This window comes from Aquila chrysaetos, chromosome 3, assembly GCF_900496995.4.
Source record: "Aquila chrysaetos chrysaetos chromosome 3, bAquChr1.4, whole genome shotgun sequence".
Classification (NCBI taxonomy): domain Eukaryota; kingdom Metazoa; phylum Chordata; class Aves; order Accipitriformes; family Accipitridae; genus Aquila; species Aquila chrysaetos.
The window spans coordinates 17837583-17862924 of NC_044006.1; the positions used below are offsets into that span (position 1 = coordinate 17837583).

The window sequence follows — 25342 nt, forward strand, 5'->3', positions numbered from 1 at the left end:
TATGCTGTCCCATGGCCATATGGTTCAGCTGCAGATCAAAACCTTTGTGAAATTGCCCACCAAGAGCAGTCTCAACCATTGCCTGTCACTGCAAGGCTTTGGTTTTTGGGCAGAGCTGCAAGGTGCCGTCGGACCTCCCCGCATGTGGTGGGGCTGCCACAGGTATCGCCCTTGCTCCTATGAATGCTGGGCATGGTTCTTTTGCAGGAGCTCCCTGAGCAGGTCTACCTGCACCCTCCCCTTAGCATCTTTGTCGTGGAAAAGCGGGCGTTTGGGCGCACTGTGCTGGTGGGTACCCATGTTGTGTCCGACGTGATGAAATTCTCTCCCAGAGAGCTGGAGGAGGAACTAGAAGATGTGCCCAAAGGTGAGCTGCTTGGTGAGGTTCCTGTGGAGGCAGCAGGCATGTTCTACCAGTGGCAGGGATCCCTGGCCCTTCCACTCCCTCCTAGCCAGGCAGCAAACTCCTCTCCTGGGAGCCATAAGATGCCCAGCAAATGCACAGCATAGGGCAGGTTAGGGTTGGAGGCAGGTTGTGATCCTGGTCTGTAGCACTTGGCTCCAGACTGGTGTTCAGGAAGCAGCAGCAGCCAAGCAATGGAGTGCTGTGTAAGGGCTGGCATCCCTCTTTGGGGATGGCGAAAGGCAGTTTACAGACTGTTTTCTCCAAGGTTAGCTTAACATTTGCCTTCCCACCACACCAGCAGGACTGTTCATCTGTGTATGTGGCATCTCCCTGGGGTCTCTTTCCCAGGTACTGTTTGCTCTACATTTGTAGAAAGTAGAGGAGGGAGAATGGCTCGTGAAAACGTCTTGGTCCAGCAGAACATTTAGCTGGGGCTAGATACTAGACAATAACTTATCCCCGTGGAAAGTTTGTGTCTAAAATCAGAGTTGTTTAGCCTGGGATTGTATGCACCTATTTCAACCCTCTGCGTAGCTGGGCTGGAGAACTGTCCCCAGTGAGACCTCTATCAAGCTTTAGGGAGCTGGTCCACTAGGACTAAGGACTGAAAGGTTTACACTTCTCTCACATCATTGGGTCAAGGCCTGTTTGTTGGGTAATGGATTCACTAAATAGCTCTGTGACAGCAACAGCCAGAGCTCCTGATCTGGAATTATGTAAGTAAATACGGCACGAAGGGGAAGAAGCAAAGTCTTGATCGATCTGTGGTTGTTTCCAAGTAGGGAAGGTGTATCTCATAAATCTGAATTCCTGGGAGTCAGCAGCAAGCATGCTGGTGATGGTGGTCAGGCTCAGCACTGTATTTGGATTTCCAATAATATTTTTGCAGGGTCTGCTATCAAAAGCTTTAAAAGCAATCACACTATAGTGGGGTAAAAGGGAGGGTTTTCCTGTGGAATAACAACTGGCCAAAAAGTAGGAAGCAGTGGGCAGAAATAAATGCATGGAAACATGAAGCTCCTTCTCTTCATCTCAGCTCAGAAAGTCTCATCCCAGCATCTTCCCTCTCAGACTGTGGTAAACATTGGCCCGGCAGCTGGTGACCCAGGTCCCAGCATTCACCGCCTGAGCCTTGTGAAGGTGAGTGATGTGTTGAACCCAGCAATTTTGAAGTTTGGAAAGCCAAACTGAAGGTTACAAACAAAAAAGAAAGTTCAGAAGTTCAGAGTTAGGTTTCAACCACCAGTTTTGCTCTGGACCCAAACATTCCTCTCCTGCTTGTCCATCAGCACTGCTGCATGTCTGGGCTCCGGCACAGGCAGGAGAGCTGTGTTGCCTTGTGCCTTGAAAACTGCTGCTTTTGTAGCAAAGCACAAACCTGGGGCTACAGGTAGCTTTGTACCTCCTGTGCTCTGCCTGAAAGCTAAGCCTCTGCCAGAGGCTCCCAGGGCACTAGAGTAGGATGCATGGGTGTCCTGGGTGGTTGTTTCCTCCCTCTGAACCATTTTCTCTGTTCTTTTAAGGCTCCTTTGAAGAAAATTACTATCAATAAGCTTGTAAAGAAGGATGATGAATACGAAGACGAAAAACCAGAGCTGGAAGAACTGGATTGGTGGTCCAAGTACTACCAGTCCCTGAAGGAGCTGTATAACCAGGTAGTCTTTTGTGACAGCTGCCAGCAGAGGGGAAAAGTGGCTGCACTGGCTTGAGGAAGATGTTTTCAACAGCACTGAGTGTCATAGGAACCCTCCTGGCATGGATCTGCAGGAAGATGTGGGCTTTTCTGTGTCAAGCACATTTAAGGTAGCCAGGTATCAAGCATCCACCAGATGGGCTGATTTCAGCAGGCAATGGATGTTGAAGCATCCCTGAGGCTAGGTGTCTAAGGGGTTTTGAGAATGCAACTGGGCTTTTGTTGAGGCAGTCCTGAAAATGTGACATTGCTGATTTTAGCTGCAATGCAGGGGCTTTCATGCTGCTTACTCTCTGTCCTAGCTCTCTTCCCAGGATGTGCTATGGGAGCAGGTCTGCCCCAAATTTCCTTCCTTGCCCTATGTCCCTTAAATCCTGTCGTGGTTTCAGCCCAGCCGGTAACAAAGGACCACACAGCCGCTCGCTCACTCCTCCCGCCCCCCTCCGGTGGGACAGGGAGGAGACGGAGGAGAGAAAAGAAAAAAAAACCTGGAACCTCGAGGGTTGAGATAAGGGCAGTTTACTGGGACAACACAAAAAAAAGTTACAACAACAACAACGGTACTAATGAAAGAGTATACAGAAAAGAGTGATGCACAGTGCAACTGCTCACCACCCGGAACCCGACACTCCACCACTTCCCCCACCGAAAGTCGAGAGAGAGCTCCCCCCGCCAGCTCCCCATTTATATACTGAGCATGATGTCACATGGTATGGAATAGCTCCTTGGCTAGTTCAGGTCAGCTGCCCCGGCTATGCCCCCCACCTCCCAGGTTCCTGTAAAAATTAACTCTATCCCAGCTGAACCCAGGACAAATCCCCATAAAAAAACCAGCAGGAGGATCTGGGGAGAAGAAAAGGTCATTAAGGCACTCATTGGATACCCTTCTACAATGATGTTAATGCTAAATGATCTCAGACTAGGTATTACTCTGCTGGCCAGAAAGCTTTGACAGTGTCCTATGCTTGGATGGAGAAGCCTTTGCTGTCAGGGATGTGGGGTGACTGTTTGTGTGTGTTTCAGACACGCAGTGACGAGGAAGATGCTGAGAATGATGACCTGAATGATGCAGGTGAGTCCTCTAGCAATACTTAGCTCTTCTGTGGGGAACAGACACTTGAGATGATGGGAGAAATCAGAGCATTTCCTAATCTCCTATTGCCATTTCTAGATGGAGGGAATTTACATGCATCCTCCATTGACATGGAAGCAGAAGATGAGGCAGTAATTGAAGCTGAACCTGCTCGACCCAAGAGGAAGCTCATCACCACACTTCAGGTGATTATTGGGGTGACAGATCTGGCCTCTTTCAATCCTGGCCCTTTGTCCATGTCCTCCTTGTTATAGACGCTCGTGACAAATTGGAGGAGCCAATTTGTATTAAATAAAAGATCAAATTTATTAGCAAGCGATAAAAGAGCAAAACAGCGCTGGGCGGCCGGGGAGACAGTGCTCCGCCACAAGCTCGCACCCAAACAGGGGAAGAGCCTCTTTATTTATACAGTCTTTTTAGTCCCTGGTACGTGACAGCTGGCTGGTATCTTCGGTATCTTGTGCCATCAGGTGTTAAGTGGTCGTAATTTGCCTTTAGGTGGTTGTTGGGATGAAGGCCGAAGTCTTCCTCAGCTGTTCTTTAGGTGACTCAAGTCCCATTCGTGCTCTGTAAACGTCTCTCTACATATGCTAATCATCGGTACTCATGGTCTTACATAAGTGAAGAATATTCCTTCCTCCATATGCGATTTCATGAACAAAGTTAACCCGTTCATTACAATCCCCCCTTTTCTATTTTATCCTGATTTTGTTCATTAAATCGATCTAATACTTCTTTTGCCCGCCCGAGGATAGGATTAATTCCTTCATCCTCTATTTGTTCATATTGTTTTCGTAACAGCATTAAGTGTGCAGCTTCTAAGCGCCCTTTAACAATAGCGATCAACTTATTAAAAATGCATGGCCCGAAAGTCAAAAATAAGATCAACAAGATAAGGGGTCCTGTAATAGTTGACAATAGGGTAGTTAACCAGGGTGAATAATTAAACATAGACTCATACCAGCTCTGTTGTGCTTCCCTGTCTTTCTTCCGTTTTTCTAACCCCTCCCGTAGCTTGGCCATTGTATCTCTAACTACTCCAGTATGGTCAACATATACACAACACTCCTCCCGTAGGGCTGCACATAACCCCCCCTGCTGCATGAACATTAGGTCTAAGCCCCGTCTGTTTTGTAATACTACTTCTGATAAAGACCTAACAGACTGTTCTAGGGCTGTCATGGCTTTTTCTATCCTAGTCAAATCCTCGTCGACTGCTATTCTTAAGGATTGAAATTTTTGATTTTGTTGTACGAGGGAGGTTATTCCTGTACCAGCTCCAGCAGCTCCGACTGCTATGAGGGTTGCTACCGTGAGGGCTGTCAAGGGCTCACGTTTTTGTATGTGATGGGCCTGAGTAGTTTGATAGTCATAAACAAAATCTTCGGGATGGTAAATAAGCCTAGGTATTACAGCTACTTGTATACAATATTCAGTTATCCTAATTAAAAACCTTTAGGGATATACAAGGTGTAACCCCAGTTTGGGAACAAATCCACTTAGTATTATCTGCAGGAATTAACCACTCAGCTGTTATTTCTCTTGATTTGTGAATTGTGTTATACAGGTGTCGTTTGTCTTTTGGGACATTCCCTATACATCTTCCTTTTCCTGATACTTGGGACATTGTTATCCCTTGCTTACGTCCAGATTCCTTATTCCATAAGCACTGAGCTGGGTTTGTTCCATTGGCCTTTTTAAATCTAATGTCCACCCCAATAGCTTCATAAAAGGGTGGACGAATGCTGTAACATAACCAACAATGCTCAGTTATATTAGGGTAGGTGGCATTCAGTACCTGATAACTGGCTTGGAGCATATCCCACAATGGGCTGACTTCGGGTGTAAGAGTCGAGGGTTTGATTTTTGTTGATACGTCTGGGGTGTTATTTTCAGTGATGTTTATATTAGGAGAGATTGTAACATTATGTACAATACTGTTACTATCATCTTCCTCTGCTATGACTGGATTTGGTCCTACACCAGAGGGTTCATTGGGCACCGGCTCCTTTTTTATTAAAATTATTCCCCCTGTATCAGTGCCTGGTTCCCAAAACCTGATTCCCCAAGTTCTCCCTATAGTCCATCTTAGATCTTCAGGTTTCGAAACGTTAAGATAAATATGCCAACATGTGCCTCTCCGAACCGAACCCTGAGGTCCATAGGTGGGTTTTTGACATCCTGGCGGTCCCCATCCTACAGTTAAAAATTGGTCTTTCCCTCCCCCTGGTGTCCATTCTGATGCTATTGTTTCACAGCCCCAATATGCACAGTAATATTCAGTTGGGTGATTGCAATATCCTTTTCCTGGATTGTTAGCTGGACACATATAAAAGGCTTTACGCTGAACTGTATACTTGCGAGTATTCTCATCAATGGGGGCCCATCCATGGTATGACCTTACTAGGGAACTTAAGTGGGCCGTGAAAGAGGGAGCGCCCGGGGTAATTCTGTTTTGTATGATAACTGAGTGTTCTAGTTGTATTAGTGACCACTTGAAGGGTTGATGGCTGACATTACCAGATACCATAGGCCCAACAAGTAAATACCACAGTAACATCATCCAAACACGGATTGCTGGTGGGGTTTCCCAAGGAACACCAATGGGTGTCGATGTCAATTCCCGATTATCTCTTTGCCAGGGCATACCTGGTCGGGCTCCCAGAGTCCATTCCTCCTCTCGAAGTGTCTGTTTTTCGCCATTACCCGCCGATGATCTCATGGTGTACTCACACTCCCTTTTCCGTACGCCTCTGCCTACTTCGCCTACTCCGGTGCCTGGAGCAGCGAGGTTTCTCATCTTCTCGGCAGCAGTCGTACTTCTTAAGGGCGTGTTTTCCACTTGCAAAGCCCTTACGGGACTTAGCTCCTCCCCGGGAACTGTGTAGAATATTTTATATTACCTGGGAAATGACAAGACACTCACAGGATTCAGGGTTATAGGAGCTTCGGGTTGGTTAGGGATTTCCTGTAGCTACCCCCCGCCCCCGTAAGGCGGATGCGTTTAGTCCCCTTCTCCTTTGGGTACACTGTGTACAACCGTCCCTAAATGGGTGGCTGTTCCTGCAGTGTGTCCACCAGCATTCCTTATACAAATTTTATTTAAGAGTAGACGCTATTCTAGTGATAACGTCTAGCTTGCTTCCACGTGAATCTGATAGTACACCGCCTTATAGTTTCAGGTACTAATAATTCCTACCCACAAATTAGTCTATTAATTTCCACTCTATTCAATTGGTCTCCACGGGGAATTGGTACTCTTGACACTTCATACAATAATAATGTCCCCTTCTAGAACTACAATACCATTTCTGACCGTACAGTTACAAAACACCCAACTCCAATGGTTATGGTTACGATGCTTTAAACACGGAATCCCACTAAATATTCTGGTGGTCTAGAGACCTTAGTCCCCACTTCACAATAAAAAGGTGAGTACTGAGGAGTTCCTGCTAATTTATGCATATATACCAGCTCCGCTGGTTTGATGAGGTATCTGTTCTGTAAGCCAAGGAGTAAAGTTTACCACCTGTAAATTCTCTCCAGGTGACACCTGGAACCACTGGTATAAACTAGGTTTTACCGTTCTTCCAAAAGGATTTATTCATTCATGCAGTTCCTTTTTCTTCCTTATCACTAGTTTTAAGTCCTCTGAAGTCTTTGTTACTTCCCACTGATCTCTGGGTAAAGGTCCTTTAATTCGTGAGGCGTGTGTCCATTCTCGTTCTGTAGTCCGGACAGCAGTTGCTGTGGTAAGTAAAACAAGAAAGGGCCCCTCCCACCTAGGAGTGAGAGAGGATTCTTTCCAGGCTCTGATTAATACCATATCACCTGGCTTTACTGAATGTATGGATATATCTAGGGGCAGCCTCTGTACTACCATTCCTTTCTTTCGCAATTTCTCTCTCCTTTTCATCAGCTGAACAATATAAGGGTTAATACTATCTTCATCTAAAGTAGGGTAATTGGCTGGGCATTCCATATCATAGGGTATGCCATATAACATTTCAAATGGGAAAATTCCAGTATCCGTTCGGGGCTGAGTCCGAATATTTAATAAAGCAATTGGCAAACATTTTACCCATGACATTTTGGTTTCTATCATTAACTTAGTTAATTGTTTCTTTATTTCTCCATTCATCCGTTCTACTTTCCCGGAGCTTTGGGGGTGCCAAGGTGTATGGAACTCCCATTTAGTTCCAAAGGGGGCTAGAGCTTCTTTTATTACTTTGGAAACGAAATGTGGGCCTCTATCTGAATCAATAGTTTCAGTATTTCCATATCGCGGTATGATATGTTCCAAAAGTACTTTTACCACTGTATTGGCAGTTGTCCTAGCAGTAGGGAACGCTTCGATACAGTGAGTGAGGTGGTCCACCAATACAAGTAAGTGTTTATATCGCCCTACTTTAGGGAGATCAGTAAAATCAATCTGTATTTTGGCGAATGGTCGGTGTGCCAATTCCCATCCCCCTTGTACTTTTTCTCTAAGATGCTGCTTATTGATCCTCTGACACGTTAGGCACCCCTGTACGATTCCCTTGGCTACATTATAAACCCCAATACACATGTATTTTATTGCGAATTGATCAACCAGCGCTTGGACACCCCAATGAGTCTTTGAGTGCATACCTCTCATTATTTTCCATGTTAGTGCTTTTGGTAATACTTGTCTCCCATCGGGTAGTTCCCAATTACCCTCTTTTTCCACTACTCCCATTTCCTTCAATTTATCCATTTCTGGTTTACTAAACTGTGGGCTAAGGATTTTTGCTGGCGTTTCACCTGCCAGCGGGGTGATGGTCACAGCAAGTAGTGCTGCCGCCTTGGCTTCCTGGTCAGCAAGATTATTCCCTCGAATTTCGGGGGTTGTTCCTCGTTGGTGTCCCTTAACATGTATTACAGCTATCCGCTTGGGCCCTCTTATTGCTTGTAGAATTTTGACGATCAGTTTCTCATGAACCAAACCCCTTCCTTGAGAATTAATAAGTCCCCGTTCCTCCCAAATTTTTCCAAAAGTGTGTACCACTCCATACGCATATTTTGAATCAGTGTACACGGTTCCCTCTTTGTCCTTCAAAAGTTCCAATGCCCTAAGTACTGCATATAACTCACATGCCTGCGCCGACCAACTAGGACTGAGGGGTCCAGATTCCTTTACTTTTAGGCTCCCCCCGTCCACAATTGCATATCCTGACTTCCTTTTCCCTGCTATTACTCGAGATGACCCATCAGCAAATAGCTTTTCTCCCTCCCCCAATTCTACCTCTTCTAGATCTGGCCTAATTTTTGTTTGTTGTTCTATGGTTTGGACGCAATTATGTGTTAACTCTTCTTCAGGACCTCCATACAAAAATTGCGCCGGGTTCTGTAAGCTCGTTGTTCCGATCTCTAATTTAGGGGAATGGATCAGGATCCCCTCATATTTTAAAAGCCTAGCATCGCTGATCCATTTTTCAGCCTTTTGTTGGAGAACCCCTCGAATATTATGGGGGGAGAACACTTTTAATTCACTTCCAAATGTTACCTTATTTGCTTCTTCCACTATCAGGGCTACAGCAATGACTGCCTGTAAACAGGTGGGCCACCCTCTGCTGACGGGGTCTAATAATTTGGAAATATACCCTACAGGTTTCTTTTTCCCTGCCCACTCCTGGGTTAAAACTCCGTATGCTGTCCCCTCCTCAGTGGCCACAAATAAATAAAAGGGTCTCCTCACATCAGGCAGACTCAAGACAGGGGCGTTAACTAGATCAGCCTTGAGACTCTCTAATCTCTCTTCATCCTCCGGGGTCCATTTAAGCAACCCATCCATAGTTAACTTCTGATACAAAAATCGTGCTTTTGCACTAAAGTTTTCAATCCACTGCCTACAATACCCAAATAGCCCCAACAATTGTCTAATCTGTCATTTACTCCTCAGGGCTTTCAGTGATAAAATTCCATTTACTCGTTCGGGGTCCAACTTTTTAGTCCCCTTGCTTATCCAGTGTCCTAAATATTTCACCTCCTTTTCCACAAGCTGTAGTTTTGGCCGTGATACCTTGAGGCCTTGAAGGCCCAAGAAATTTAACAACCGTATGCTTTCTTTTCTGACCGTTTCTTGATTTTCTCCTGCTAACAATAAGTCATCCACATACTGTATTAGTACGACCCCATCCTGCAGTTGGTATTCCCGTAGAACCCGTTCTAGGGCTTGTCCAAATAAGTTTGGGGATTCTGTAAACCCCTGGGGGAGTACAGTCCACCTTAACTGCTGTCTCCTATGAGTGTCTGGGTCTTTCCACTCGAAGGCAAAATAATCTCTACATTCCTCCTTTAGAGGGCATGACCAGAATGCATCCTTAAGATCTATTACGCTATACCATTGGTTCTCGGGTCCCAATTGACTCAGCAGGGTGTGTGGGTTTGCCACTACCGGGAACCGGCTGACAGTCCGTTTATTGATTTCCCTTAGGTCATGCACCAACCGATAGCTACCATCGGATTTTTTTACTGGTAAAATCGGGGTATTAAAAGGGGACATGCAGGGTTCGAGTACCCCCTTTTCTATTAGTCTCTCGATCTCAGGTTTTAGTCCCCCTTTCCCTTCATTAGATATGGGATATTGTTTAATTCTCACTGGAATCTCGGGGTTCTTAATAACCACCTCAAATGGTTCAATATCCAGTTTTCCAACTGTTTCGGGAGTATACCACACTTCGGGGTTAATTTGTTTCTCGTCCACCTCTGTAAGGGGACAAAGCCTAATTTTTAACTCTTCCTCTTCCACGTCTACTCGAATCCCCATTCCTATGATTAAATCCCTACCTAATAGGTTATATTCCGCTTCAGGTACTAACAAGAGCGTTCCGATTCCGCATCTGCAACTTGATTCCACCGCCACATCTTTTATCACGGGGACCCTGAGAGGTTCCCCTTTTGCTCCAATTACATTAACTTTATCCCCGGATATTTTACATCCCGGAGGTAATGATTGTACAGTAGACCTTTCGGCTCCGGTATCTACAAGAAAGGTCACCTCCTGGCGCTGAGGACCCACTTTTAAAGTTATCAAGGGCTCCTTCTTACCGGGGGTCCTCAGCACATAGAGCCCCTGACCCTGCTAATCCTCCTGGAACATTTTTTCATCCTGAATCCTTTTTCTACATTCTCTCTTCATGTGCCCTTTTTTCCCACAATAGAAACATTCCACAGCTTTATCTCCTCTCCTCTCCATTCTTCCCTTATCTCCCCCACCAGGCCTACCAGGTCTCCTTATCACACCCTTTTGTCCTTCCCTTACTGCTGCAACCAGCAGTCTAGTCTGCCGCTTTTCAGTTTCTTCTTCTCGCCTCACATACACCTTCTGAGCTTCTCTAAGTAATTCATCCAACCCCCGCTCCTGCCAGTCCTCAATTTTCTCCAACTTCTTCCTAATATCTTCCCATGATTTGGCCACGAACTGAGTTTTCAGCAACACTTGTCCCACAGGAGTGGCAGGATCTACCCCAGAGTATAACTGGAAGCTTTTCCTTAACCTTTCAAGCCATTCTGTCGGGGTCTCATCTTTTTTCTGCCTTTCACTAAAGGCTTTATTAATATTCTGTCCTCGGGGAACAGATTCCCGTATCCCCTGTATTATAATTGTTCTCAAGTCTGACATGTTATTCCTGTGAGCCGGATCCTGATTATTCCAGTTTGGCCGATTTAAGGGCCATTTTTGATCCGCCGCCGGGCCAGCCTGATGTTGCTGGTCCCACAGCCTTATCCCAGCCCCTCTAATCATGTCCCTTTCTTCTACGGTAAATAATATGCCCAGGATAGACTGTAATTCATCCCACGTGTACAAATTTGGTCCCAAGAATTGATCTAACCTCTCGGCTACCCCCAGGGGATCATCTAACAAACTCCCCATTTCTTTCTTAAATTCCCTTACATCCCCTGTATTAAGGGGAACTGCCACATACCCCGTTCCCGGTCCCCCCTGTCCATCCCCGCCAGGTACTAACATTTCTCGAAGAGGAAACAATCTTTCCTCTCCTCTCCTTATTTTATTGTGTGCAGACCTTCTGGGAGGGGGTGTCGGGGTCGAGGAATTAGGTTCCGAATCTGACCCCCCCTGGGCCTGGACTATTTCCTGGCCTTGGAGTGGGTCCTGAGGAGGAGGGGCATAGGGAGGGGGCCAAAGGGGGTCCTCAGCATCTTTTTGAGGTTTATCTGGTCTGTTTTCCCTTAAGGCAAAGAGGAATGACAGTTCCCGGGATTGGGAAATCCATAAGGCAGCATATTCACTTTCCTCTGGGCTAGCTGGTGGTCTCTTATTGTTTACCCATATATTTAATTGTTGACACACCCAATCCTCAGAGGACCCGAACACAGGCCAGAGTACATGAGGATTACTGAGAGGTTTTCCACCCCAAACCTCAATACAATAACTAATCATCTTTTCCTTAGACCTATCCTTTCTCCTTGGTGAACTGTCCCAATATCTTAACATCAGGCCTAGGGGACTATCTGGGGGTATGTCTGGTAACTTACTTCCCTTCCCCATCCCCATGGGTCCAGAGGGCTTGCTTTTCCTCTGCGCCATCTTCCGAGGTGCCTTTGTCCACACACACTCACTTCCCCTCGGTCGTGACTCGCTCCCTCGCGGGCTACGAGAACTGCACTACTGGAGGGTCCGCACTCGCGTGATCTCAGAGAGAACTCACACACAATCACACCTCGGGATAACCACCCCAACCAAACGGCTCACGCTTTATATACTCACCCGCTCCCGGGGTCTTCGTTTGGTCTTCGTGCACAAAATTTAATGGGTCCTGCAGGTTCTTTTGCTCAGTTATCGTAATTTAGAGGGGTTCGTGGATCCAGGGTATGGCGGCGGCACCTCTTCAAGACGGGGCTATCCGGGGATAGGGCGCCTCCCCGCTTGAAAGGGTCCGCACCAAAGAACCTGTATCCGAGTCACGGCACCAAGTTTGTTATAGACGCTCGTGACAAATTGGAGGAGCCAATTTGTATTAAATAAAAGATCAAATTTATTAGCAAGCGATAAAAGAGCAAAACAGCGCTGGGCGGCCGGGGAGACAGTGCTCCGCCACAAGCTCGCACCCAAACAGGGGAAGAGCCTCTTTATTTATACAGTCTTTTTAGTCCCTGGTACGTGACAGCTGGCTGGTATCTTCGGTATCTTGTGCCATCAGGTGTTAAGTGGTCGTAATTTGCCTTTAGGTGGTTGTTGGGATGAAGGCCGAAGTCTTCCTCAGCTGTTCTTTAGGTGACTCAAGTCCCATTCGTGCTCTGTAAACGTCTCTCTACATATGCTAATCATCGGTACTCATGGTCTTACATAAGTGAAGAATATTCCTTCCTCCATATGCGATTTCATGAACAAAGTTAACCCGTTCATTACACTCCTCACCTCCCTGCAGTAGAGGTTAGACTGGAAGGAGAACCTGCAGTGTGTGCTGGGCCCCCATCATTGCTGGGCTTTGAAACAGCTAGTGAGACCTTGGAGCCAACCTGAGATGTGTGTGCACATCTGTGGATGGACCTGGGGGGGATAAGGGAAAACCATAACACCCTGCACTGAGTAATACAGGGGTAAGGTAGGACCAGGTGAAATGGTTGAAGGAGGGAAAGGATGGTTTTTCCGACTCTCCTCCCCTTTAAGATGGCAGGGAAAAGCCCAAAATGACTTTCTATTTATTTCAGATCTACAACTCTGAGCTGGAAAATGAATTTGATAATTTTGAAGACTGGCTGTGCATTTTCCCCCTTCATCGTGGCAAAGCAAATGAGGATGAAGATGGAAATGAGGATGAACATTTTGTGGGGAAGTACAAGGTACTGTATTATTGGAATGACATTTGTGCTGCATGTGGCAGAAAATCCATAGGGCAACCTGTATTTCAGAGCATGCTGACACCAGCAAAGCCTTGGAGAGTGCAGGTGTGTGCAAGTTGATGTAAGGCCATGGTGCGGCATGGCCAGGGTACTGTTGGTGCCTGTTGAAGCAATTGTGTACTGTGGTCCTTTGTTAGTTGATAAATGCACCTGATTTAGATTTTGTAGCTCTTGCAAGGAGAAAGCATGAAGCATAAAGGACTCTTACTCTGGTTGGGGCCTCTGGGTATGTTCAGTGTGCAAATACAAGAATTAGTGAGCTTCACTGGTTTTAAAGTTAGTAAAACTTTTTTATAAGAGGCATCATCCTCCCACCCAGGAGCTCTTGAAGACTGAAATATCTACAGAAGCTGATTTAAGAAGGTCCCTAGAAAACCTTTGGTGCCCTGTGCCTTTGGCAGTCCAAAGTGCTTGGAGTTGTTCAGATTTTCTGGCATTGACAATGGTCTGACAGCCTGCAGCCTAACTTGCAAACAAGGACTGCTTGGGCCATGTGGACATGACAGTGCCTTTGGAAAGGACTGTCCCCATGGGCACAGGGTGACTGTGCTCTGCATGGGGCAATGGTGATTTTCTCTGATTTTCCAGTTGACAGGTGAAGCTGGTCTTGGTGGCTCCAATCCCATCTGAGATACTCTTTTTTGTATCTAGTTGTTACTTGCAGTGTCTTTTCTGCAGGGCTCCTTCTATGTCTACCCCACTGAGGAAGCCGGCACGGAGCCCAGGGTCTCCCAGGGCGTTCCAAGGAACAGACCCATCAAGGTTCTTGTAAGAGTTTACATCATTAAGGTAAGTCCCTGGTGGTGGTGGCAGTAGTGCTTGGAGGTCTGTACCTCCCTAGGGACCTCCTGCCATTCTTTGCTCAGTAAATATGAGCAGTGGCATTTGTGGAAAGCTCAATGCTGGCTTGAAGGCTCTGCTAGCCCAGTGGAAGTAAGCTACATCTTGTCCATGGGGAGCATTCCATGCTTTGTAACTTCAGGAGGTGCTAAAAATCCAGATGGGCATTTCTCAGGTCCTGTCATCTGCCTTGAGACAGTGAGCAAGTAGGTGGGCTGACAGCTGAAGACATCAGTGGCTTGTTGAGTGGGGATTTGCGTGGGAGCAAGTGCCTGTTTCACTGCTGGGGCAGCTGCTGGAGGGACCTGACTAGCAGGCTTGGGTGGTCTTAGACCTGTGTTCCTTGTGCAGGTTGCTCTTGGCAGCTGATGTATGGCAGTACCTCTTGTGTATTCCAGGCTACGAACCTGTCTCCGGCAGACCCCAATGGCAAGGCAGACCCCTACGTGGTGGTGACTGTGGGGCAGGAGCAGAAGGACACAAAGGAGCGATACATCCCAAAGCAGCTCAATCCTGTGTTTGGAGAGTATGCAGGAAGTTTTCATCTAGCAGGTTTAATAGGAATAGTGCAAATCTGGGACTCAGGCTGTGGCCCAGCATGTGTGGTCTTCTGTTCCTTTCTGCTGGAGAATCTTGTGCTGTAACACAGAGGTCCCAGGCATGTCTCTTGCCTCTGGCTGACACAGGAGCCATAAGTGTTTTGGGTTAGGAGGGGAGCACTCTCAAGGGCTTCATTTAACAAAGTAGCAAGCCAAACGGCAACAGAGTGTTGGGGAGCTTTTTCCCTAGCTCCAAGACCTCTCTCCAAGTGCATACATTCCTGGAAAAGTAACTCCTTTGTTTGAACATGCACACTGAAAACTGCATGCACTGAAAACCGCACACACTTAACTTATGGAGAGCCAAACTCTATCAGAGGTCTTTGAGTTGTCAAATACAGTTCTTAAATGTGTAGGATGATCAAAGCAGAGCATGTGTTTCATTTCCATCCTCTTTGCTAATTGCACTTTCCCCATCTGCTTCTGTCCAGAGTTGTGGAGCTGACAGTCTCCTTTCCCATGGAATCAGAACTCACTGTGGCAATATTCGACCATGATTTGCTTGGATCTGATGATCTGATTGGGGAGACCAAGATTGACTTGGAGAATCGATTCTACAGCAAGCACAGGGCCAACTGTGGAGTGGCTTCTCAGTACGACATGTAGGTACTGGTGTGACACGTTAGGGCCATGAGACGTGTTCTGCTCACCTACCATTTGGGTGGGTAACAGAGCACCTCCAGTTTCACAGGATGGAGCTTGCACCCACAGTATCCTTTGAGCAGGTACCCCACAGATTCACTACAAGTTACATGGATAACTCCATCTCCTTTAGACTCCTACTAGCTTCCTGTGATAGCTCTAATTCCTACTGCAGACATTAGTCTGTTTTGCATATAGTAGCAAAAAATTCTTTAATGCTTTCATGTTGGTGTTCTGTGATAGAAGTGCTCACTTGACATTGATATGATTTTGACCTCTTTCAGAAAGTAGGGTGGTTTCTCTGACAGTAGCTAATTCTGTGAGCAGCAACACTCATGAGATCTGTTTTCCTTTTGGCCTCTGGCCAGTTTTCTGTAAACTTCTCTTCTAACCCGCTATTGGAGAATTAGCTGTGGGCATGGAGTTGAGTCCCCAGTACTGCTAAAACCTCTCTCCCACTTACGAGCTGCAGCTGGAATTGCTCCTGTTGCTGCTCTGAAGCTAATGGTTCTGTGGCGTGCAAGCCTGGCTTGGTCTGGGGGAGGAGAGCTTAAGCTTTTCATTCATTAAGCTTTTGTGTGCCTGTGGTTTTCCCAGTGAAAATCTGAGCAGGGTTCTGGTGGCACAGCCTGTGCTCTAGGGAAGGCAGGGCGTTTCACAGCCTAGGAAAAAAACCTGTTGTGTCTAAGCTGAAGATGTTCTCGATGTTCTCTCTTCCATGCAGAAATGGCTACAACATGTGGCGAGACGCTTTCAAGCCCACACAGATCTTGGATAGTTTATGCAAGAAAAACTTGCTCCCTGAAGCAGAGTACAGATGGGAGGAGGTCAAAGTGAACAATAAAATATTCAAGGTCCCTCCAGAGGCTTTTCCTGAAGGTACGGAGGGCCTGGAGATCAATGACTGTTCCCTTAATCAGCTGCCTGTGCTCAGCAGTGCATGTACTGGTGAGAGGTCTGGGAACCCAGCAGCCTCTCTTCCCTGAAGTGTCCAGGCTGGCTGCCCCCACTCTGTGCCCTGCATGGCCCAGCTTTCTGGGTCACTGTGGGAAGCATCCTCAGTGCTCAGTGGCCTGGTTTCAGTGGATGATGGTGTTGCACTGGGGGAAGCTGTGATCCAGGCCGTTAGGTCCCAAACTGGCTTTTCAGGCAATGGGTGTTGCAAACTAAACCCGCTTGCACAGCACTGATGGGCACCAGGGTTTGATGGCTTGTACAGCCAAAGAAGGCATAGCTTATTCTGATGGCTGACACCATCACAAAGCTGTACCTCCATCTGCTTGTGACCACCATCAGCAAGATACTGGAGTCCTTTTTTTCATGTGTTGGTTTTTTTTTTTTTTTTTTTGGGGGGGGTGGTGGTGTCTTTTTCAGTCTCCTTTCCTGTTTTTATCTGGCTTTGTCCTTCAGGGATGCTCTCTGCTTCTGGTGGCTTTGGGTGCCTTGGGTGATTCCCCACTGCTCCTTACTACTATTGATTTCCTCCTTGTGGGCAACTTCTGCTTCTCCTTTGCTGTTTTTCTTTCCTCCTCACTGGCATTACAAACCCTGAGCCAGGGCCATGGATGTCCAAGAACACAGAAGCCTTTCATGCCCTCTGCCAGCAGTGATGGAGAACTTCCCTGAGCACACAGGCCTGTCCCTGCTGTGCACATTCCCTCCAGTGGCCAACACCTGTGCAATTGAATCCAGCCTGGAGGAAAGGATGGAGCAGATGTGGCCCACTTGTGGATGGCTGGGTCCTGCAAGGCAATGCTATGTAGCCTGTAGGAAGGATGATCCCTGTGCCTGACCTGCCCAGAGAGGGGACCTCTGTGTATGGCCAACTTTACCTTCTGCTCATTTCAGTGCTGCTTTCCTCAGCTTTCTGCTGGCCTCTGTGGCTTATGTCATGAAGGGGAAAGAAATCCTGCTCAGGAGAGGGCAAGGAGCCTTCAAAAGCCCTTTCCCCCTTTTCCTAGGTCACTGGATAGCTGGGAAGGGAGAAGTGAGGTGCTCTCCTGGTGTTCCCCTGAGAGCCGGCTCTGGTTCAAACGTGGCTGCAGTTGGTGCCTTGTGAACCTCTGCTGTGCTCGGGGACTGCTTGGGATGGTTTTGGTCTCAGACTGATCTCCAAAGGGCAGATGCTGTCCATAAACCCAGGGGTGGGTGGGTCATTGTGTCCTTGCCTGTTGGTTCCTGCTTTTCTCCCCACCAGCAGGATTTGGTCTTGAACTGCCATTTGGCTTCACTGTGCCAAATGACTCAATTAATCGTGCAGACTGTTAATTAATGGAGAGCACAGCTGCCTGTCTCTGCCAAGTGACAAGTGGTGCTTTTCTGGAGCACTTCTAGGGCGAAACCTCTCATCCATGGATCTGTTGGCACTACCACAGAGACATGGGGACTTAAACTACATCCTCCTTGGTGTCCCCTGGGTCCTTTTCCCAGGGCCATAGTAAATTCTTTTTTGCCCTTTTCCTCTTAATTCTCTTAGCTTGTTTGTCTTCCTGCCTACAGTTTTGCTCATCACCGCAACATATTGAACTCAATTCCCTTCATCCTTGCCCTCCTGCTTCTCCCCATTTTGGTGAGGTGCTTGTTTGCCCAGGCCATCATCTTCCCTTACTTGTGCCTGTGACTAACGTCCTGACTTGGCTCTTGCTGGCCAGATGCCTTCATCTTCTACCTGGCTGTGTCCTGCTGCAGAGGCCTCTGTGAGGAACAAGAGAGGAGTGGCAGATGAGAACTGGTCAGTGGATGATGAACATAAGGCTTTGTACGTCCTGCAGCACTGGGAAGAGATGCCAGGATACGGGTACAAGCTGGTACCGGAGCATGTGGAGATCCGGTCCCTGTACAACCCGGAGAACCCTGGGCTTGTGCAGGTGAGATGTGTTTCCTTGCCAAGCCTAGACACTGCTCTGGGAGGACCTTCGGGGCGGCTGGTTCCCAGTCCGCTGGCTGGTCCCCTGTTGTCCTTTTGTCTCCTCATCATGGTGTTGCCCCTTCCTGGGTGGGCGACTGGAGCTGTGTCTGTGAATGGCTGGCCCTGCTATGAAGTGAGGACTGTTGGCCTTGGGTATCCTTTGCTTATATCCACCCTCTGACGTCTCATGGTGCTTCTGAACACACTTTCCTCGAGGGACCTCTGTCCACTGATGTCACAATGCTGGCGGCCCAGAGTCCTTCCTGTCTCCTCAAGCCATGTAGCACTGCTCTGATAAGGATGCTGTGTGGGTGGCAAGGCACCTGCTCTGCCTTCTGAGCCCTGCCAACATGCACCGTGGTGGGCGGTAGTGTCCTTGCCTAACCCTGCCTTTTCCTCTGCTTTGTCCCCTGTCACTGCTGCTGTCCCCTTGGCTTCTCCCTGGGGGCACGACATAACTGCTGGCTGGAGGAGAAACATTCATCCTCAGTTTTATGCAGTGCAGTGATCAGAGCTCAACCATTTCAATGTCCTGTACTGAACATCTCCTCTTCCCTCAGGTACTGGAGGTCTGTAATACCTGGCTCTGCAGTCACTCTGGCTTTGGTCAGTGTTGGAAATGCATATGGGGAGAGGAGGATCAGACCCATCACTTTTTAGTTTTCTTGGTTATGCTGAAGTGTTGCATCATTGTATGCTTCTTGTTAAGACAGAGGGACATGTTTGCCTCTGTTTGAAATGGACTCAGTTCAGCTGAAATGTTTTTTCTTGGGAGCAGGGTGGGGAGGGAAATAAGCAATTTTTGGTAATTTTTTCCCTATCTAAAATCCAGTCACACATCACTCTGAAGTGCTGGGGATGGAAAGAGCCAAGTAGTGGCTTTCCAGTGAGAGCTTTCCTTGCAGAGCCAAGCCCTTGCTCCTTGAAGAGCTGGAGGGGTGGTCTGTCTTTTGAAGTCTCTCTGCTGTTTTCTCTCATCAGGGCTCCTTGCACATGTGGATTGACATGTTTCCAAATGACGTCCCCATACCGCCGCCTGTCAATATCAAGCCACGACTGCCTGTCAGGTAGCACCCATGGGAGCAGGGCTGGGACTGGTGAGCCTGTGTGGAGGGTCAGTGTCCCTCACCATGCCTGGTGGGATGAGCCATGGAGTCCTGCACAGGCTGACGATCTGTGCTAGCCTGGCATACAGCCCTCCTCTCTTCTTTAGCTCTGGCCATGGAATGGTCTCTTGGGTGTATCAGCATGGGGCATAAGCGCTTCAGCTGCACAAGTGTTTGTGAAGGGCAGGGCTAATCTTTCTAAGGCTGGACATGAAGGTGATAGAAACCCAGGTCAGAGCTACTCATCTAGGTCTATTTTGGCTAGTGGACAGATGTCCTCTGGGTGCCTGAAGAAGTGAAGGAGGAGATCTGCTGTTTTCAATGATCTAATGGGGCTATTGAGATGGAGGGTCCAGATTCTTCTCAGAGATGCACATGAAAGGACAAGAGTTAATGGACACAAATTGCAGCAATGGAAACTCCAACTGGATATAGGGAAAATATTTTCCCAATGAGAGTGAAGCTACCCTGGGAAAGGGATGGAGTGACCCAGAGAGGTGCTGGGATATCCATTCTTGGAGATATTCAAAACTCATGCTGACAAGGCCCTGAGCAATCTGATCTACTATGAAATTAGGGCAAGAGGTTGGAGCAGAGGCTGCAGAGGTCTCTTCCTGCCTAAGCCTTTCTGTGCTCCTATGGCTAAGTGATGCTGGTGAGTTTCCCATGTACCAGGGATTTGCTTTGCAAAAGCTGCCCGTTTTGACTGTGGGTGTTTGTCTTGTGGCATTGTAGCCCCCCAGGAAGGGCTTTGTGCATGGCAGTGAGACTGCTCGGCTGTGCTTGGCCAGAGGAGCCCTGGCAGGGGACCACAGTGCTAGGAGTGTTCAAGTCCTTCTGCTTTGCCGGTGTGGGCTTGACCTGACCTCCCAGGCACTGGGGGTGAGAGCATGTGTCTCACTCACCCCTGTGCCCTTCCCACAGCTACGAGCTGCGTGTGATTATCTGGAACACAGATGACGTGATCCTTGATGATGTCAATCCAGTAACAGGAGAGCCTTCCAGTGACATCTACGTGAAAAGGTCTGATGGAAGCCAGAGGGAGGCCAGAGCCTGGCTGTCCTGCTCCCTGCCCTGCTCCACACCCTCCCTGCCTCCTCTGAACCTCTGCTGCTCCCTGCATCAGCATGAGGTGCCCCACTCCAGTCCCCTGCATGAACTGCTGTACCCTCAAAGATGTTGGTCAGGTGTTGGTCTGGTTTGGCTCTTTGACTCTTCCTTTCCGGCTACCCCATGGTGTTCAGCCCCTCCATCCTTCTGCTCTGCCTTTGGGGCTGGCTGACAGGGGTAGGAGATAACTAAGTTTCTCCTGCAGCTGGATAAAGGGTCTTGACCACGACAAGCAGGAGACGGATGTTCACTTTAACTCCTTGACTGGGGAGGGCAATTTCAACTGGAGGTTCATCTTCCGCTTCAACTATCTCCCGACCGAGAAGGAGATCACCTACAAGAAGAAGGACTCTGTCTTCTCTGTGGAGGAATCAGAGTTTCGGGAACCGGCTGTTCTGGTCCTCCAGGTCTGGGATTACGACAGGATTTCAGCTAATGACTTTCTAGGTATGGTATGACCTGCTGGAAGCGGAGTGACCTGTCCCTCACCTTGCTGGAGTATTACAGTGTTCCCCTCAGGGCCCAGCTCTCTGAGAAGGGACGCCAGGAACATCAGGTCAAGCTCTTCAGCTCAGCAGCCACCTGGGCTGGTTTTTCACATGTGAGCTATAGGCAGAACCTGGAGATAGGCACCTGTCCTACACAGACATGTTGAGCTTGCATGCTTGTTCCAGGGCCTTGGTGTCCTTTTTCAGGGCCTGTGACACCACAGGACTTCCAGGTTCTGCTTCCTCACAATCTTTCTGATGAACTTGCTCATTTTCCCTGCGTTCACTTAGATCCCAAAGACTTGGCCAAAGAGCAGCTTTCCCAGGAGGTTACGTTGTGGGCACAGGGACTGGCAACCCTTGTGAGACTATTTGCACCTGAGTTGCAGCATCCTATTGCTGGGGGATCGGAGCTCCCCAGCTGCTCTGGTACTTCCCAGTAACCAGACCTGCTGGGCTGGGCATGCAGTGGGCTGGTGGTGATTCCACCCACACTACACTAGCACAAATACTGCTGCCTCTCTTCTGCTTCTGCTGCCATCCCCAAGTTTGTAGCACGCCATTCAGTTGTCCCTCCCTTCTTCAAACTTTGCCCTCCCCATTAAAAAGCAGCCCCTTTGTCCTGCTGTCTCTTGGGCAGGATAAAAACTCTCTTTATTCATCAACCTTCCATGGTATATTTAAAGGCCTTTACCTCCATGAGGCACTTCCAGTGGTGATTGGTTCAGCCATGCTACTCAGGCACTGAAGAAAGCGTTAGACAGCAATCCCAATGATTCCTGGCATGTACACTCTCAGGAACTTCTAGGCAGGAAAGGGCTTCTGCAGTCATTATTTTGCAACCTTCTGCTCCAAGCAGCTCTAGATGCAATGTAGGTCAGGTTGCTCAGGGCCTTGTCTGGGTGAGTTTTGAGTATCTCCAAGGATGGAGATACCAGCACCCTTCTGGGCCTCTTTTACTTGCTGCACCATTCTCATAATTTTCAGATTTTTTTACTTGCAGCAGCTTGTGTCCATTGCCTTACGTGCTTTCATCATCCACGTCTGAGAAGAGTCTAGCTCCATCTGCTCTATAGCTTCCTTTAGGCTGTGGGAGATACAATAAGATCTCTCCCTTGACCTCTCTTCTCTGGGCTGAACATGCATGGGTCTCGCAACCGATCCTGCTATGACACACACTCTAGCCTTGACTATCTCAGCCATTGGACTCTCTAGTTAGTTGACACCTTTCTTGTGTTGGGGTCCAAACCTGGACACTGTATCCAGATGCAGTCTCACCAGAGCTGAGCAGAGGAGAATACCCACATCCCTTGGTTGCTGGCTATGCTTTTGGCAATACAGACCAGTACACGATAAGACTGATTTGTTGCAAGGGCTCAGTGCCAAAGTGGGACAGGAGCTCCTTCCAAGGAGGACAGGGGTGCAAGGCCAAGCAGGGAAATAAACTGAGGCTGTTTCAGATGTAAGACAGACTTGAAACCTTTAAAGAGTTTCCCAGATTTTATAATTTTTTATTGACGTTTGCAGGAACAAGAGGGGAAGAGGAGCTTGGACATGTGAGGAGAGCAGGGTGGGACATGGTAAAGGAGAAAAATAACCCCCTGTACCACACACAAATCAAACTGGCCACATGACAGATGAGAAAAGACCTGTGGCTTCTGCTTCTTAGTCTCTAACTCTTGGGCTGGTCCTTTCTTATGCTGAGCTTCAGGTTCTCCACCTGTAAATGTGCAGGACTCTGCTAGATCATTGCAGCAGCTGGGACCTACTTGTGGTGGTGGGAGTGTGGCTGAGACAGAAAGCCAAATGGTGTGTGGGGCTGACCTCAGGATTTCACCATGAGCTCTCCTCTTCATTGTGCCTGCAGGCTCCATCGAGCTGAAGCTGCATGACATGGTGCGGGCAGCCAAGAGCTCAGAGCATTGCACCATCAAGATGGCCAAGGAGAATGCAACACCTCGCTTCTCCATCTTCCGAAACAAGCGCATGAGGGGCTGGTGGCCCTTCATCAAACTCAAAGATCAAGAAGACGAGGAGAGAGAGAAGAGGGAGGACAAGCAGAAGAAGAAGAAAAAGAAGTGGAGCAGCTCAGTCAAAGCAGAGGACATGGAGTTCACAGATCCCAGTGGGAACAAGTACCTCCTGACGGTAAGGCAAGGGTGCTGGCACATGTGAGCAGAGAGCCAGCGTTTTGCCTCTGCCTTGACATGGCAACCTGTCCTGCAGAGGCAGCAATGACCCAGCTGCCCAGGACTTTGTGCAGAGTCCTGGAAACTTGTCCCATCTGCTGCAAATCCAGCACTTCATCTACCCAGAAGTGTGAGCTGCAGTGGCATGCAGGGGGTGTCTAACTTCATGTCTTCCTCTGAGCTTCCCATAGAGCAGTGCTCAGTGAGGGGAGCAATGCAAGAGTCACATGGCTCCCCATCAACCAGACAGGACTGGAGCAAAAGCTTGTCCTAGGGTCTCTGCCTACCCCAGACAGGCAGGTGCCAACTGTCCCAGGGCAGACTCGCTCCTGATTGCCCTGCTGGTGGACCATTGTTTGTGCCTAAGGCCGAGTTTTGCTCAATGCCAGTGTGGGAGGCTGCAGACAAATCCAGATAGCTGGGGAGTGCATTACAATACAGTGCCTTGTCTGCGAAACAGTTAAGTTTCCAGCCAGGCCACAGTTTCCACTGGCTGCAAAGTGAGAGATTCTGTAGCTAATGCCTGGAGAGAAAAATTAATTGCTCTGAGCATCTGTAAGTGGAACTGGGAGAAAAATATCCAGTCCTGGCAGGCCGTGTGGTAGCAGACTGGTCTGCGAAACAACACGTGTGGCTGCGGCTCAGACATATTCCCCCTCCAGGGTAAGGTGGAAGCGGAGTTCCAGTTGCTGACTGTGGAGGAGGCTGAGAAAAGTCCTGTTGGTTTGGGCCGAAAAGAGCCTGAACCCCTGGAAAAGCCTAAGTGAGTATCTGTGTTATCACCTTTAACATGGATGGACAGTGCTGTGTTTTCAGCAGCCCTTTGCATGAGGACAGGGAACATCTGCTTGTCAGGAAGCTGAGGGCAATCAATGAGGCCCTGGGTGGTGGGGTCTGCAGCACTGGGGCTGCCAGGGCTTCCCAGAGCTCAAGTGGGTCCAGCAGGACTTGTGGCTGCAGCATCTGGGCCAGGGCTGATCTCAGTGAGGTGCTCAAGGCAGCTATGCCATAACATTGCTTGTACAAAAAAGGCAGCTCTGGTTTAACCATGTGAATGCACCCGTTAGCCACATGGGTGCAGAACAGCTCTGTGGGGGCTGTCCTGAGGCTCAGGTCCTGTTGTCTCCAGCGCTTTCACAGGCACTGTAGTTCTTGCAGCCTCTAGGGTGATCCTGTCTGGAAGCAGCAGGAAGAGCTGGCAACCCTTGAGGGTGGCAGGGCACCAAAGCAGAGGGGCCAACATGCTGCTCTGGATTGAGCCTGGGTTTATTTATTCTTCCCTTCCTGTTCCAGCCGGCCAAAAACTTCTTTCAACTGGTTTGTGAATCCCATGAAGACCTTTGTGTTCTTTATCTGGAAGCGGTACAAGAAATACATCATTGTGCTGTTCATTGTCACTGTTCTGACCATCTTCCTGGTTCTTTTGATCTACACCATGCCTGGATACATCAGCGAGAAGATCATTAATGGATAAATACTCTCTAGCACGGGACTACTCAAAGGCAGGGGTGATTATTGCAGGAATTGAGACTGGACCAGAAAGTTTAAGGAAATCTTGCAAGTGCAGAGGCAACCTCAGAGTGAGAGACCTGCAGAAGTGGCCTCTCTTTGGGGAGTCATGCTTCATGCTAAGTACCCATGAGAGGCTAAGAAACCAAGTAACCAACCTACTAAATAAGGCAAACTTGAAGGACAGTTACAGCTTTGGGAAAAAAATTGTTTGTGGGACTGGTGTGGGAGGGTGGGAAAACGGGGTCTGCTGGGGCTGTCCCCACAGACACGTCAGCTGAACCCAGCTCTTGCCATTGAGAGTGATTCTGGCAGAGATGGGGACATACAGAGCTGTCCATGCCCCAGCTTGACAACACTTGGCACTTCCCAGGCCTTTGCCTGAAGAGTTGAAAACATCTTGTATGGGGGGAAGGCAGGTCTGGTGTAGAGTCCTGGTGGAGGTAGGACCTGGAAGACCTTTGAATGGGGTTCCCCACAGAGAAGGACAACAGAGCCAAGGTAGCCATGAGCTTCCTGCCATGCCAAGAACACAGGAACAGCTCTTGGAGTTAAAGTAAGCTCTGGATGTGGTAGCACTCCCTGGGACATGGACTTTCTGGTTGTCACTCCTTACAAGCTGCTTAACAGCTTTTCCTGCATGTGCTGGGTTGGATTCAGGCTTGCTTCAAACTTCATTTTGGCTCTTCATTTCCACAGGAATAAAATCTCCTTGGCTGCTCTTTCTGATGCTGCTTGTGTTTTGTAACTGCCTTCTGAAGCTGGGGGTCAGCCTGCTGCAGGCAGTCCTTGCTGATGCCCCTTTGCCTTTCCTCCCGGATAGCACAGCACTGAGACATCAGCATGAGGTTGTCAGCATGAATCTGTACTG

General features: G+C 48.4%; 1 protein-coding gene across 1 annotated transcript in view; it reads left to right on the top strand.

Moving 5' to 3' along the window:
* LOC115339718 (fer-1-like protein 4) overlaps positions 1-25193 on the top strand; it is a 51067-nt gene extending 25874 nt beyond the window's left edge. The window contains exons 29-45 of the mRNA XM_030010087.2: positions 208-367; positions 1443-1546; positions 1930-2061; positions 3123-3171; positions 3271-3377; positions 12889-13020; positions 13759-13869; positions 14319-14446; positions 14951-15121; positions 15886-16040; positions 17850-18028; positions 19051-19136; positions 20100-20198; positions 20491-20732; positions 22641-22921; positions 23625-23725; positions 24256-25193. Coding sequence (XP_029865947.1) covers positions 208-367; positions 1443-1546; positions 1930-2061; positions 3123-3171; positions 3271-3377; positions 12889-13020; positions 13759-13869; positions 14319-14446; positions 14951-15121; positions 15886-16040; positions 17850-18028; positions 19051-19136; positions 20100-20198; positions 20491-20732; positions 22641-22921; positions 23625-23725; positions 24256-24436 — 2418 coding nt within the window. The 3' untranslated portion in view covers positions 24437-25193. The remainder of the gene's footprint in view (positions 1-207; positions 368-1442; positions 1547-1929; positions 2062-3122; positions 3172-3270; positions 3378-12888; positions 13021-13758; positions 13870-14318; positions 14447-14950; positions 15122-15885; positions 16041-17849; positions 18029-19050; positions 19137-20099; positions 20199-20490; positions 20733-22640; positions 22922-23624; positions 23726-24255) is intronic.
* Positions 25194-25342: the final 149 nt, after the last annotated feature.